This window comes from Kogia breviceps, chromosome 15, assembly GCF_026419965.1.
Source record: "Kogia breviceps isolate mKogBre1 chromosome 15, mKogBre1 haplotype 1, whole genome shotgun sequence".
NCBI classification, from domain to species: domain Eukaryota; kingdom Metazoa; phylum Chordata; class Mammalia; order Artiodactyla; family Physeteridae; genus Kogia; species Kogia breviceps.
This window is the reverse complement of record NC_081324.1, coordinates 69090996-69107482: the sequence shown is the minus strand read 5'-3', so window position 1 is coordinate 69107482 and position 16487 is coordinate 69090996. Positions and strand designations below refer to the sequence as shown.

At 39.8% G+C, this 16487-nt stretch overlaps 1 protein-coding gene and 1 long non-coding RNA gene across 3 annotated transcripts in view; one reads left to right on the top strand and one right to left on the bottom strand.

Moving 5' to 3' along the window:
* PITPNB (phosphatidylinositol transfer protein beta) overlaps positions 1-8419 on the bottom strand; it is a 62951-nt gene extending 54532 nt beyond the window's left edge. For both annotated transcript variants that reach the window (XM_059040253.2, XM_067015759.1), the window contains exons 1-3: positions 8318-8419; positions 3638-3668; positions 737-882 (exon numbers count right to left, since the gene is read on the bottom strand). In XM_059040253.2, coding sequence (XP_058896236.1) covers positions 737-882; positions 3638-3668; positions 8318-8337 — 197 coding nt within the window. In that variant the 5' untranslated portion in view covers positions 8338-8419. The remainder of the gene's footprint in view (positions 1-736; positions 883-3637; positions 3669-8317) is intronic.
* Positions 8420-8526: 107 nt separating this feature from the next.
* Positions 8527-16487, top strand: part of LOC131742439 (uncharacterized) — a 59595-nt gene continuing 51634 nt past the window's right edge. The window contains exon 1 of the long non-coding RNA XR_009331438.2: positions 8527-8657. This is a non-coding gene — a long non-coding RNA (uncharacterized lncRNA). The remainder of the gene's footprint in view (positions 8658-16487) is intronic.

Genomic DNA, 16487 nt, shown 5'->3' with positions numbered 1-16487 from the left:
TCCAGCAATCCTACTGTAATGAATTTCTCCTAGAGAAATAGTAACCTAAGGCATAAAGATTTACAGAAATACTACCTGTAACAGACAAAAAGGAAAATACCTAAAACGCCTAAATCAACTTACCATTTAGAGAATGGTCAAGTAAACTATGCTTACGTCCACACCAAGAAATTTTACTCAGCTTTAAAAAGAATGGAAAGGGCATTAAATAATAACAACATGAAACGATGCTCGTGATATATCACTGCATGAAAATTAATGCAAAGTGTATAACCCCATGTATGGTATGATCCCATTTGCTGTGGGAAACAATAAATGATACAAGTGACATATTTCTATGTAACTTATTTGAATACGTATAGAAAATGATCTGTAAGGATAAACTCTAGGCTGTTTCTAGTTTCTCTCTGGAGTTATGGGTATGTGATGACGTGAGATGGGGACTAAGTTTTTAATTTATAATCTTCTGTTTGAATTTTTAAATAAGCAGACAGATCACTTTATAATTTAAAAATAACTAATAAAGGGGGAGAAACACTCTCAAAAAATTAAAATGCAACATATTAGCACGATGAAAAATAAATTGGGGGCGAGGGGGTCACATGAAAATTTTTTAAAGCACCTCAGCACATCTACTAGTGAGTTAGGTACTTACATACTGAATAAGTAGGCTGGGTAGTCAAAGCGTGATTGTTTAATATGATGACTAGGCACCAAATGTGAACACCCTGCTTACCTCTTCAGGTGATAAATTTTGTGTGTATACTGTCCCTTTTCTCCATCCTTTTCATAAGGTTCATTCTTTAAGACTTCAATTCCTTCTCCACCACCAGTCTCATTCTTACTGGCTTCTGCAACAGAGTAAAGCTGCCCAACCTGATACTGAAATATCAGAGTACAGAATTTCAATAAGTCAGCATAAACGCAGAAACTTCCTGTGCTAAAATCTTATTATAGATATAGAAAAGCACATCCAAACCATTTAGCACATATGTTCTATATGAAAACATGACTCAAATCAGAAATCAATGTTTAGAGAGACAAACACCAGATGATCATACAGCTTCAAGAAACTATAATATTTTACAAGATTTCCATTATTTAAGAAAACTGTTGGTTACAAATATTCTGGTGCTTTAACATATACTATCCACTGATCAAGACATCTTGACACTTGTTTCAGTTTTTTTGAATAATAAATACACATTTGTATTTTCCAAAGCATTTTCATATCTATTATACCTCATTTAGTTTCACAAACTTCTAAAGAAGGTATGGAAGGAACATAATTGTTACTTCGCCAAATAAGAAAGCTGAGCAATCAGAATACCATTCTCAATAATGAGGAGGGATATAGAGTGTAACAATAAAAGCCTGCAAGTACAAAGAACCATTACAGTCTACATTTTAGTAGACCTCTGGGGTGCTCTTTTCCATGCTTATGTATATGACATGGCTGATTTGGCCCTTGCCCACCTAAACACAAACAGTACTGGGTATCCAGGGTCAGAACAGTTAATTGTGAAGTTCCCCAGTAAACAGAAACTGTTTTTAAAGTATTTATAAATATCCAAGTATTACCATAAAAGGCAAGAAATTGCTGATAGTGGTTTCTATTTCATTTTAAAGTGAATGAGAATTCTCAGTGGACTTCACCAATACCTGTGGGTGGGCAGTATTGTTCTATGCCAATCTGGAGTTTCTAACAGTTCCAACAAATGATAAAAAGCAAAATTCATGTGTTCTAATTTGTTTTAGTGACTCAATCATGGCATTATATCCAGTCTCTACAGATTTGGCTAAATTTCTTCCTTCCAATGAAGACAGCCTGAAGAAAGGTTTTTTCTTTTTTAAGCATATTTTCAAAGAAAAGCTACCTCTCAAAAGTAATAATTAAAAACTAACATTTTATTTGAGGAATAAAAAATCAGGGGTGGTTGTAAGCTCAGTAATTATTCGTATCTAAAAAGCCCATGGGAATATGATGCTATCTTGCAGGTTAATTTACACACACACACACTCAATTTGGAAAGGTTTCATAAACGCATCAAAAAAGTTTTTGTAGAGATTTTAGACTGCAGAAAGGGCTGTCTTTTTTCTTTTGGTTTTCATGATACAACACCAGGGTTAGTCCAGTAACGCTACAATCCTTACGTCCTTCAAAATATACTTCTCAATACTGTGATATTTTGAAAATATGATTAAAATGTCTCTAAGCCAGAGGGTAAATTTGATCTTGGTCAGGAACAGAGTAACAAAAACTTACACAGAAAGAACAACGGTATCCAAAAATATGTTATTAATGGACTGATATTTTGCCACATGCTACTAGGCTTTCATTCTCATTTTTAAGAATAACTTAAAGACAAGAGGCATGTTTATTAAGTCCAAATATAACAAAAAGCTTAGACTATTCTGGGTGACAATACCAAGACTCAGAAACTAGCTGAAACCAAAAGAAAAATTTAACAGAAACAAATGTCAATTTCCACATTCAAGTTCAAACACTTGTACAAGTAAAGAATACGGGTGCCTGGCCTGTCTGGAGTGTTCTAATTCACTTTAATACAGAAACCTCAGGCACTACTGAGGTACATACGACTATGTTCAAATCTACATGAAACAGTGACAGACAGCTACTCCTTTTCAGTTCCTGCATTTTATTTTTTTTCTGTCTGCCTTCTGTCAGCCGTCACGTCTTAGGTTATCAGTTTGTTTTGTCCCACTTCCAATTCACTGCTTCTAATCGAGTGTCAGCTCTAGGAAAACCAGATAACCTAGGAGTGCAAGCTGTGTGTAAGTTACAGAAGGACCCAAAGGCCTTTATGGGTTTTCCTACATGTATCTTGATTTCTCAGAAGCCGCCTATGCTTTTATCCTTATTCCTGGCTATACTACAGGAAGCTACAACTGCAGGACATGCAAGTTCTGAATAGGTGATGCATTTCTGTACCATGCAGATCAAGGGAGACAATGATCTCTCACGGTTCTGTGGTCAGACTGTGTTGGGAACACTTTTTCAGTTGGGAGCAACAACTATAGCACGTGCAGTGAGCGGTGAGATGAGCTTGTGAGAAAGTCTGGAGATCACATTATATTAGGCCAAATGAATGTGCTGGGAATGTTTAACCTTGTGACCTCACACAGAGAAGATGGAACAAAAGGGCCAGGAGGAGGAGGGAGAATTGCCAAAAAATACCCTGAAAGGTCACCATGTGCAAGACAGAACAGGCTTACTTCTCTTTGCTCAAGTGGAAGGAACTGTAAACAACAGGCAAACTTTACAGGAAAGCAGATTTTGGTTTAAAGTAATGACAAATGTTTAAAATATGCAACAGTAAAGTAGGCTGCTTCTCCAAGCAGCAAGTGACTTAACCCTAAAGTGCCTAAGTTGAGGCTGGAACCTTCTTTCTCTGGGATGCTGTAGATAGAATTCCTGCACTAGACAGGAAGTTAATCTACATTCTGAGACCCTTCCAAAACAAGGGAGTGTTAACAGAAATTCATTTACAATTAATTACCTCTAACACATCATAATTCACTCTGTCACATAAACTGCAAAGTAAAAGTAAATGAATACAATGAAAATATGTCTTTAGATTAGCGTATCAAAATAAACTATGTAAGCAAGACTTACCTCCTGAACCGAACATGGCAAAACCACACGGCTAAAAAGACAAAAGGATAACAAATATGTTACACATGAAATAGTTGGCTTTAAAACACAGATCTCCACTATTAAAGAGCTTTCGATAGCTTAGTACAAGATGTTGTTTATGGAAGAGGGTCTTTGCAATGACTACAGCTCTAAATAAGAGTTTTCAAATGGGGAAAATAAAACTACCCATTCCTGGCTCTCAACAATCACTTGCATTTAGCATCCTCATTATACCAGGACCCCAAAAATGCAGTTGTAGAGATTCTTGTGAGGAGTAAAGGAACAAGAGAAAACTCATCACTGAACACTGCAGGGTACAGGATATATTATTTGTAGACTGCCTGGTCAGGTTGCCCTTGTGAAACTTTTAGTATGGTTTCATTCTCCATCTATATATTGCGCATTTTGTTTTTATGATACTTTCTCCCAGAATACATGTCTTGAATGTCACGAATGAATGCCTCCAAAAATTGTTCCCCACTACCCAATTATTCCTCAATTTTATTGAGAAAATGTCCTTTAGACTTAGTAAGAAAAAACTTTACCATGGAAAATACGTTGAAATTTATAAATATAACCCCTTTTCAATATAAGGTTTCTGTGTTTGATCTTGTACAAGAGTTTGTTACTGTACATACAAAAGGACCAGTACAGAGGCATAATGCTCCTAAAGATGAATTTCAAAAAAGAATTCTATGATGAATTATTTTATATATCAGGATATTGCATTTTATCTCCAGATTTTTATAGGGAAGTACCCTCACACTTATTTCCACAATAAGCTCTGAAAACCAAGGCCATCCCTGAATATCAAATGTCTCATGATAATAGCTGGTGTCCAAGATAGCAACTTTTTCTTTTTTGGCCTGGTCATTCTCAGACTTTTCCCTCCTAACCATCAAGCTACCATAGCAGTGCCATTTAAAATCTTATTTTAACTCTTTCTACTATGAGGAGAGAAAAAAAAATATCATGGCATTCACCTCAATTTTCGTTTTACAGAAAATTCCCAGTAGTTTTCCTCATTCCAACTTCTCTTCAGCTCACTTTTCACCTGTTTCTCTCTCCTTAGTCTTCTCAAACAATGATGCGTGAAAGCCCACATCACCTTAATCTCCAACACGTGTAAAACACGTCTCCTCTTAACTCCCTCCTCCTTGACTACTGGGGGTCACTCATCACTCTATCTTTCTGATAATGGCCATCTAAAGACAACGAACATTCTCAAAGTCACAATGGTTACTAATTTTTATTCTCATCAAGAATAAACTTGTTATACAAAATCCTTCCATACCTAATCATTTTAGCTGTCTCCTCAGGGTACACACTAACTTGCTCACTGTCTCAGTAACAGAAAATGAACTAGGGCGGAGGCAGGGGGAAGACTCTGATACAGGCTGGGAGCATATTTTTGGGAGATACAGACAAAGATACAGTTTGGGAGCATATTTTCAGGGTCTGGAATACAATGGTAAGAAATCTATTAAATTTATTAGACAACAAGGAATCCTGGAAGGTTGTTCCAAAAGGTAAGTGACATAACTACAGCTAACCTGAAGACGTCATCTGTAGGTGGTTAAAAACATTGAGAAGCAGGAAGGTGGGGAAAAGCCATCTTTTGGGAGGCAGGGCAAGGATGTACAAAGGTCCAAATGAGGATGCTGGGATGCAGAGGAAATGGAAGGAAAGAACAGAAAGGAAACAGTTAAAGACTTCCCTAAAGTTTCACAAAACCAAAGAACCACTGCTGAGTAATTTTAACAACTACTCACTAGTAGGAAGATCCCTATTTTTATATACTAACACTTTCAGGGAAACTTACTTCACAAAATGAAAATGACTGATAAAGACATTGTGAATGAATGATGAGTCAAGTAACTTCTTCAAGATTTGCTTAAGAAAAAGTAAAAGAGAAAAGAAACAGACTTTGATTTTGTATTATTATTCTAAAAGCAATATTCAACTTTTAGAGCAATTTGAAATTTTTCAAACTTCTCTGAAAATCCTTCTAAAATAATTTTCCAGATCGAACTACAAATAGTTCTTTAAAACCAGGACTTTTACACTAATGGCAATTTCATCTATTGCTTAAGCAACAACCTGAAGGGAACTCCCCAACCTGAGAAAGTTATTTCTAACCTTTTAATTCATGTCAAAAATAGATGGCATTTTTTAAGACAACAAACATTTGCCAAAGTATATTACAGTTTACCAACATGTTCACATAGGAATGACCTGTTCATTGCTCCTGACCAAAAACCGTTTTAGAAAGTTGACGTGTTTGTAGGAAGAATCATTTTTTTTGTTAGACAACACTGAGTTCTTACAGTGTGCTAGACTAGATGCTGTGCGGGATACCGGGAATACTTAAATAAAATAAGAAACAGCTTCTGACCTCAAAAAGTCTAGGAGGAAAATGGGAATTCCCTAGCGGCCCAGTGGTTAGAACTCCATGCTTTTACTGCCAAGGGCCCAGGTTCAATCCCTGGTTGGGGAACTAAGATCCCACAAGCCACGCCTCAGCCAAAAAAAAAAAAAAAAAAAAAAAAACCTCTAGGAGGAAAAAAAAATCTAGGGGAGACATACATGAGTGAACATAAAGAAATGTAATTGTATAACTCCTCCAGAAAAAATATTACACCTTGAACACATTTCAACACTTGTTACCTTGGTACATTAAATTTTTTATAAAGAAAGTAATGATTCACAATAAGCACAGCATGCAAATTCCCAATGAGAATTTCTTTCCATGATTTAGCCTGATACTACTCACATAACTGTCAAACGGATCTACTGAACACTTAATTCACATTTTAGGAGGGAGGAAATAACTAAGAAAAATGACTAGATCTATGACCTAAAATCAGTTCTGCAACGTACTTGCTATGTGACTCGGGCCAAGTCAATTTCCTCCTGTCTTATTTCCTCCAGAAGTCTTAATACCTGCCACTTATCAGTTACAAAAACTTCAGAGTAATAAGTGAGATAACACTTGCATGATACCTTGTACAAACGACTTGGAAGAAAAATTTTATAAATCCAAAGTTCAATATTATAAATAAGCTTTAACTGAAAATGTGTCTTTTCTCAGGATCCCTGTCACTGAATAAAGTTATAATTTTTCATTAATTTATTTAACAAATATTTATTGAACACTTGCTATGTGCTGGAGACTATTCTAAGAGCTGAGGATGTGAGAGTGAGAAAAACAGACATTCGTGGAGTTTACATGCAGTGAGAGAACACATCTAGTAAAATAGAAAAAATAATCATTGTGTTGCATGTTAGTGGTGATAACTGCTATGGAGAACAATAAAGCAGGGAAGGCAAACACCAAATGGGGGGGGGTGTCGCAATTAGATCTTCAGAGAGGGATTCCTTACGGTGATATTTAAGCAAAGACCTGAGAGGAGGTGAGTTAGTGAGATGAGGGAAGAGCTCATGCAGAGGGAACAGCAAGCAGAAAGGCCCTGAACTGAACTTTTCCTGGAGTAGTGGAGGAACAGCAAGAACACTTGTGAGCTTGGAAGGGGCAAGGGAAGGGCAGTAACTGAAATCACAGCACAAAATAGTGTTAAGACCTTCTAGGCTATAATAAAGGCATTTTTGGCTTTTATTCTCAGTGAGATAAGGAGTCTGAAGGATTTTAAGCAGAGAAGCGACAGGAGTGACTTTTAAAAATAAGTTTGAGAACTAACGCTAAAAATAAGCTGTCCGGAGTTAGCTAAATTAAGCCAAGAATTTTAAGAGTTTAAAATCAAAAGAGCATTTGAAAAACCCAAGAACGGGCCACACTCGAAATACCTAGTTGCCCAAGGGATGCTGACAACACGAACCTGCTGTGACAGCTGAACATTCCCTACCAACCAGATTTCCTGTGATATTCATAATCCCTGCCGGTAGGAAATGCCGTAACTTTTCAACAAAACCACTTCGCCGGTCTGATGCACCTGGAAACCCTTTTATCTGACCAACCACATGTTAACGCCTCATCTAAACCCCGGGAAGTACACGGAGCCCAGAGTGTCACCCCATCTTAAAGATGTAGAAACTGAGACTCAGAGCAGAAAGATGGCTCTCCCGTGAGGGGAGAGCTTCACTGCCCAGTGAAGAGCATGTTTTCCGGACTCCCGACTCCAGCATGAACTTCACGGCACCTACGTACCACCTCCAGTCCCGACACCAGTGCTATCTTTACCTGGCAAGCCCACCTCCCGCAGGTTACAGACAGGCTCCACCCCGGACGAAAAATCACAGACCCACCGCGTCTCCCCCACCCTCGGGCTTCGGCTGGGTCCCACCCGAGAGCCTGGGGATGGGCCCAGGTTCAGACTGGGGTGTTAGGGAGAGAAGGCGGGTCCCAGCGGAAACTCCCGGCCGCGCCTTCCTGAGCCACGCGCGGCGGCTGAGACCCTGCTGCCTCCGCCCCTGGGTGGGGAGAGGGCAGCACTGTTACCACGACAACGCCAGGGGGGCCTGGGGGCGCGCCGCGGAGGGGCCTCGAGCGGGCCGGGGGCGCGGGCCGGGGGAGGGGGTGCGCGCAGGGAGCGGCCGGCCCGAGGCTCGCTCCTTCTTAGGAATATTCCGCCACTTCTCAATCAATGAATCTCTCACCACCGCCGTCCCGGAACCTCACTCACGCCCACCGATCCTACTCACAATTCTTTAATCAGCACCATCTTCCCGGAACCCCTTCACAGCTGCCGCCACTACCTCCACCACCGCTGCCGCCGCCGCTACCGCCTCTCACGGCGCCTGCGCGGCCCCGCCCCCTGCCTCCCGGGCCGGTGCTGCGCCTGCGCGTCCACACCCTTCCGCCACGACCCGTCACGTCAGCGCGCGAGAGGAGCTGGCCCCGCCCCAGTTCCGCTCACCACGCTGGGCGCGCGAGGCTTCTACTGCGGCTGTGCGGGCTCAGCGCGCGCTCGGTCGTCTTGCGTCGGCGTTTCTTCCCGTCAGTCAAGTTCTCTCGAGGCGGCTTTGCAGCCTACGCTCTCTGGTGAGTTTTCCAGTCGGTTCCCTCGAAGTCGTTTTCTGGTAACCAGAGCTAAACTTTCTCTCACTGCTCTTGAGAAAGAGGCCCGCCTTCTTCACAGACCCCTCACTTCAGAAGTCCGTGTTAAAGACTCGAGACGGGTCGGAGAAGGGTTGGATGGGTGGGCGGCTCGCGCGCCGGTTCCACGAACCCAGAACCAAGCCGCGTACAGCTGTGGCTGCACGAGTTCCCAACGCCCACACCTCCCTGCCCCCGAATCCAGAATTACGCCGTGGCTGTGACCCGACCGCAGGGGCGTCCGACCCTCCCGACCAGCCCCCTGGGGAGAAAGGGGGTGCGCGCCCTTAGGTCCCGAAAGGAGGCCTGTTGTGGTGTAGACGCTAGCGGGTCCTGGTGAAGGCCCCACACGACCCGGGCGCCAGCCTGAAAGCCAGGAGGTGGCCTTAGGAGGAGTTGTAGTGCAGGGTCACTCGCTCTGTGCTAGTCTCAGGTCTAGGCCCTGGGATACACCTGGAAGCAAAATAGACGAGGTCCGTGCCCTCACTTGGAAACAAGAGAATTTGACGTAGTGGTAAGTGCTCTTCCGTGAGTACGATAACACAGGGTAGAGGCGAGGGCGGAGTAATCAAGGGAAGGACTCTCCGGAGGCCACAGTTGAGCCTGATTTTATAAATAGCCCAGCCTGTGGAGATTGGGGAGGCATCCCAATTAGAGGAAAATAGACTGGGAGGCTGAAATACGCTTAGAGTAGTAGTTGAGGACCAGGTGGAGGCCAGGTGTGGCTAGGATGTCTTAAGTGTGTCGGGCGGGGGGCGGGGAATAAGCTGGGACTAGCAACTATGCCATAGTAAAGAGTTTGCGTTGTATGCTAAGAACCATGAGAAGTTGTTGAAAGTTTATAAAAAGGAATTTTAAAAATCATTAAAACACTTCTACAGAAATTTACATGGAATACACCCAGTGGAGTTAGGGCTGCCTCCAAAAAAAGTAATAGTAGTGAAATGTTTTCCTAAAGCTGGAAACTTCTCCTAAGGCAGTCCCTGGGATCCACTGAGTTTCTTTGATGTGTGAAGCACTATGCTAGTTACTGTGATGGTGAAGATTCAAGTAAACACATGCTCTTACTTTCAGGGAGCTTAGAAACGAGGAGTAGCTTCTGTTGATTGGGAATCTTCTGTTAGTATGCCTACTGACTTCTTTCTAGATAAAAATAAATAAAAAGTTGAGGCATGTAGACAATATTTAGGACAAATAATTGTTCTCAATTAGGGGAAGAAGGAGGTTATGGTCAAAACATAGAAGATACTTAAAGGTAAGAATAGACAATCTACAGATTTGAATACTATACCAATGAATATGAGCAGTGGAAGATTTTTTTTTTAAGGTCCAAGGAGGTAACATTCGTTGCCAAACTTATAAGTAGTCATTTTAGTAGTTTCTCTCCAGGTGTTATGCAGGCTGAATATATAAATACCTTTAAAAACGTGAATAAAGTTGCGGTTGACGTGCTTAATTAGTAATTAAGAAAAATTAGAACGTTGCAGAACATTTCTGTAACTTCTGAAGTCTTCCCACAAGTGTTGACTAATTCCATTCTGTGCATAGTACAGGTGCTGCTTTTAGTAACACTCATATGTTTGTAAAGTAAATGAAGAGATTGTGTGCTGGGTGGAACATAAGTCTGAACTAGTGTACAGCATGGACATTGTCTCCGTTCCCCATGTAAAGATTCATAGTAAAACAGTCAGTTGAAAACTGCAAGATACAGACTTCCCTGGTGGTGCAGTGGTTAAGAATCCGCCTGCCGATGCAAGGGACAGGGGTTCGAGCACTGGTCCGGGAAGATCCCATATGCCGCAGAACGGCTAAGCCCGTGCACCACAGCTACTGAGCCTGTGCTCTAGAGCCCACGAGCCACAACTACTGAAGCCCACGCCTAGAGCATGTGCTCCACAACAAGAGAAGCGACTGCAATGCGAAGCCCAGGCACCGCAGCGAAGAGTAGCCTCCACTCGCCGCAGCTAGAGAAAGCCCACATGCAGCAACGAAGACCTGGTACAGCCAAAAATAAATAAATTAATTTTTTAAAAAAGACAAATTAGCCAGTTTAGGTGTATATATTTGTGGGCAACAAAACATACTAATTCAGAATTAACTAGGTTGATAGAAAATATGAAATCTGTATACCTAAATACCTGTACATCTGCTTAAGAGATAAAAAAGGCAGAATGAGGGAATATTGAAGAAGACTAGAGAGTAGGAAAGACGAACCATCACCCCAAAATGACAAAGAAGGAAATATAAAGAAAAACATTATGACATGAAAAAAAATAAGCTAATGGATTGTGTGGCATTTTCTTGTTTTAAAACTAAAGATGTTGAATCTTATGCATTTTTGCAAATGTGGACATACGATGGGATATAACTTATTAGTAATTGTTTCTGGATGTGGAAAAGATCCACCATCTTTTAAGCCTGATATCTGTTGTCCCTTGTTCTAACTTTCATCCTTCAGCAAAGGTAACCTTTACACACAAGATGTCTAATTGAATTTAATTCTACAAGCCTCATGTAACCACCAGTCTCATTATTTCTCGTGTACAGTTTGGAACAGAGCTCGATACAGTAAGAATGATGGTAGATTTTACTGAGGCAAACCAAAAGATTTCTGAACACAAGCAATGTTTAGAACATTTATGCACTAGTTGATAAAGTACAACTCTGGTCAAAGAAATTTGGATGGTCCTTCACATAGTATAAGTGAATATGGCCTGTTTTTTCCCCCTCAGGAGACATTCTTAACCTGGATCCAAAGACCTTTTCATGAGTGTTCCCAGGGAATTTGTGAACCACTGAAATTATATACATAATTTCATGTCTATGCACATTTTTTCAGGGGAGATGTCTATAGCTTTTATTTGCCTTGCTTACTCTGCAATTTGCCATCCTGTTTTCTTTATCTTCTCCCCATTCCAGAATTATCTTGATTGAGATACTTTGATGAAAACCAGAAATATTTCCAAGAATGCATTAATAATTGTCAAACATTAGAGCATAGGTCATAATATTGTACTGCTGTGGGAGAGACAGGATTGGTCCTTGCAGTGGAAAGCCCTTGGCCTGAATCCTGGCTCTGCCACTAGCTGGCTCTGTACCTAAAGAGCTACTAATATCTACAACATAGATTTGTTGTGAGGAATAAAAGTATGAAGTGTCTCTTACACATTACCTGATATGTATTAGGTGTTCGTTCGGTGAATGGGTATCATTTTAAAACAGCTTTCAGAGAGCAGAACTGTAATTTAAATGAAGATGTAATTAAGTTCCTCCCCTCTCCATCCCTAGGGGTAACTAATGCATGAATAGGAATGCATATATTGATATATGTACATACATTCATATATGTATTGATATATGGCTGTAATTTACTCTTTCACCTTCAGTGTATAGTGTAGATTTCTCTTCTCTATTGCACTGACACTTGGTATTGTCACAGTTTTTCATTTTTACCACTTTATTGGTTTAAAAATGCTGTCTCACTGTATCTTTCTACAGGGAGAGGATCTTTTCACGTTTACTGGCCATGTTCTTATTCTTTGCTCATTTTCCTGTTTTGATTTTTCTTTTTGATTTGTAGAAGATATATACTGTAGTCACTTTGGACTGGAAATTCCATGTTGATTATGTGCACTTATATATTTTCTTTCCATATGTGGATTGTTGTGTCACTTTGTTTACAGCAAAATTTCTCAACCTCTGCAGTATTGACATTTGGGGTCAGATAATTCTTGGTTGTGAAGATTGTTGTGTACATGGTAGAATGTTCAGCAGCATCCCTGACCTCTATCCACTAGATGCCAGTAGCAGCACTTCAGTCATGATGATCCAAAATGTCTCCAGACATTGCCTATTGTCCCCTGGGAGCAAAATTGCCCCTGGTTGAGAACCACTGGTTTATAGTGACTCTTGTGCAGAGTTATTTATCTTTAAGAAAACTTTATTCCACTAACATTTTTTGGGTTTATATTATACGGCAGGTCCTCAGAGTTTCATATGACCTAATGCTAACCTTAGCCCATTTACTAATCACAGCACATAGAAAATAGGTACTATTATTATCCCTGTTTTATAAAGGAGAAACCTTATGTCTTCTAATGTAGAGGAGATGTTAATCAACTTTACTGAGCTATAATTTACAGACAATAAAATGTATCCATTTTAAGTGTACAGTTTGAAGTTTGTCAAATATATATACTTCCAGTGATCCTTACCAAAAACAAGATATGTGACATTTCCATCGTTCTAAAAGGTTTCCTTGGGGACTTCCCTGGTGGTCCAGTGGTAAAGAATCCGTCTTCCAATGCAGGGGACTTAGGTTTCATCCCTGGTCAGGGAAGTAAGATCCCACATGCCGTGGGGCAACTAAGCCCGCACGCCACAACTACTGAGCTCTCATACCTCAACTAGAGAGAGAAAACCTGCACACCACAACTAAAGAGAAGCCCATGCACTGCAATGAAGAGCCTGTGGGCTGTAATGAAAGATCCCGTGTGCCAAAACTAAGACCCGACGCAGCCAAAAAATTAAAAATTAAGATAAAATAAAAGGTTTCCCTGTGCCCCTTTCCATTCGGTTCCCCCACACTCCCAGCCCCAGGCATGTGCATAACTGCTTTCCATGACTCTAAATTAGACTTGCCTTTTCTAGAGTTTCATATCATTGAATAATATACAATTGACCCTTGAACAACACAAGTTTGATCTGCGTGGGTCCATTTATACACAGATTTCTTTCAATAGTAAATACGGTATGACCTTTGGTTGGTTGAATACACAGATGTGGAAATTCAGATATGCCAACTATGGGACTTGAGCAGCCTCAGATTTTGTTATTCGCAGCCAGTCCTGGAACCAATTCCCCATGGATACTGAGAAATGACTGTACTATGTCCTTTTTTGTTTCTGGCTTCTTACACTCAGTGTGTTTTTGAGATTCATTAATGTTGTGTGTAGTTCAGTCCTTTTTGTTGCTGAGTGATTCTCCTTTGTAAGGATATATCAGATTTTGTTTATCCGTTTACTTGGTGATAGACTTTTGAGTTCTTCCCAGCATTTGGCCATTATAAGTAAAGCTACTATGAATGTTTGTGTGGAAGTCTTTCTGTAGACATGTTTTCATTTCTTGGGAAAATTTCTCATGAATTATGAGGGAAGTAGACATTTAACTGTAGGAGAAACTGCCAAGTAGATTTCCAAAGTGCTTGTGCCATTTTACATTCCCACCAATGTATGAGAGAGTCCAGTTGCTTCACATCCCCTTCAAAACATTTTAGCCATTCTAGTGGATACGTTGTAATATCTCACTGCAGTTTAATTTGCATTCTCCTGAAGACTAATGATGTTGAGCACTTTTTCATGTGCTTATTGGTCATTTGTACATCATTTGTGAAGTGTCTGTTCAAATCTTTTGACCATTTTAAAATTGGTTTTCTTTTTATTATTGAGTCATAACAGTTCTTTATATATTCTAGATATACGTTCTTTCTCGGAGGTATTTGTTGTGAATATTCTCTCTCAGCAGCTTACCTTATCACTTTCTTGATGGTATATTTCAAATAGCAGAAGTTTTAAATTCTAGGAAGTCTAAGTTATTGTTTCTTTTATGGTTCATGCTTTTTGTGTCCTACCTAAGAAATCTCTGCCTACCCCAAAGTCACAAAAATCTTATTTTATAATGTTTTCTTATAGAAGTTTTAAAGTTTTACCTTTTACATTTAGGTCTGCATTCTATTTCAAATAAGATTTTTTTCCTCTTTTTTAAAATTGTAAAATATATATAATTTATCATCTTAACCATCTTTAATTTTTAATTTCATAGTGTTGTGAATCCATCTCCATAGCTCTTTTCACCTTGTAAAACTGAAACTCTCTGCCCATTAACAATAACTCCATTTCCCCTCTCCCCAGCCCCTGGCAACCACCATTCTACTTTCTGTCTATATGATTTTGACTACTGTAAATATTATATAAGTGGACTCATTCAGTCTTATCTTTTTGTAACTGGCTTCTTCTTTCACTTAGCATAATATCCCGAAGGCTCATATTGTAGCATGTGTCAGAATTTTCTTCCATTTTAAGGCTGAATGATATTCTATTATATGTATATACACATTTTCTTTATTCATTCATTGATGGACATGTGGGTTGCTTTCACCTTTTGGCTATTGAGAATACAGGCATACCTCTGAGATAACGCAGGTTTGGTTCCCAACCACAGCAGTATAAAACGAATATCACAATAAAGCCAAGTGAATTTTTTGGTTTCCCAGTGGATTTAAAAGTTATACACTACTATAGTCTATTAAATGTACAATAACATTATGTCTAAAAACATGTACACACCTTAATTTAAAAATACTTTATTGATAAAAAATGCTAACCATCACCTGAACCTTGAGTTTTAATCTTTTTGTTGGTGGAGGGTCTTGCCTTGATGTTGATGGCTGCTGACTGATCAGGGTGGCGGTTGCTGAAGGCTGGGCTGGCTGTGGCGATTTCTTAAAATAAAACGACAGTGAAGTTTGGCGCAACAATTGACTCTTCCTTTCACAAATGATTTGTCTGTTGCAGGCAATGTTGTTTGGTAGCATTTTACTCACGTTAGAACTTCTTTTAAAATTGGAGTCATCTTCTCAAACCCTGCTGCTGCTTTATCAGCTAAGTTCACATAGTATTCTAAATCCTTTGCTGTCATTTCAATAATCTTCATAGCATCTTTGCCAGGTGTACATTCTGTCTCAAGAAACCACTTTCTTTGCTCATCCATAAGAAGCAGCTCCTCATTCATTAAAGTTTTATCATGAGATTGCAGCAATTCAGTCACATCTTCAGGCTCCACTTCCATTTCTCTTGCTATTTCTACCACATCTGCAGTTACTTCCTCCAATGAAGTCTTGAACCCCTCAAAAATCATCCATGAAGTTTAGAATCAACTTCTTCCAAACCCCTGTTAATACTGATATTTTGACCTCTTCCTCTGAATCACAAATATTCGTAGTGGAATCTAGAATGCTGAATCTTTTCCAGAGGCTTTCAGTTGACTTTGCCCAGATCCATCAGAAGAATCACTATCTATGGCAGCTATAGCCTTAAGAAATGTATTTCTTAAATAGTAGGACTTGAAAATTGAAATGACTCCTTGATCCATGGGCTGCAGAGTGGATGTTGTGTTAGCAGGCATGATCGCAACATTAATCTCATTGTATATGTCCATCAGAGCTCCTGGGTGACCAGGTGCATTGTCAATGTCAGTAATATTTTGAAAGGAATCTTTTTTTTTCTGAGCAGTAGGTCTCAGTAAACCATGTTGTAAACAGATGTGCTGTCATCCAGGCTTTGTTGCTCTGTTTATAGAGCACAGGCAGAGTTGATTTAGCATAATTTTTAAGGGTCCTAAGATTTTTGGAAGGGTAAATGAGCATTGCTTTCAACTTCAAGTCACCAGTCGTGTTGGCACATAACAAGGGAGTCAGCCTGTCTTTTGAAGCTTTAAAGTCAGGCATTGACTTCTGCTCTCTAGCTATGAAAGTCCTAGAGGTGATAAAGATATTTTAAAGTTTTAAAGTTTCACATTTTACATTTGGGGCTTTACCCGGGTTTAGTTTTCGTGTATGGTGTGAGGTGTTGAGATCCTGTTTCCCCCCACACACACGGATAACAAATAATCTTTGCATCATTTATTGAAAGAAATGTTTGTTATTGTTGAAGTGGATGTTTGATTTTCCCCATTTCATACTTTATAGCAGAATGTGGCTTAACAAGGTAGCCAGTAGCA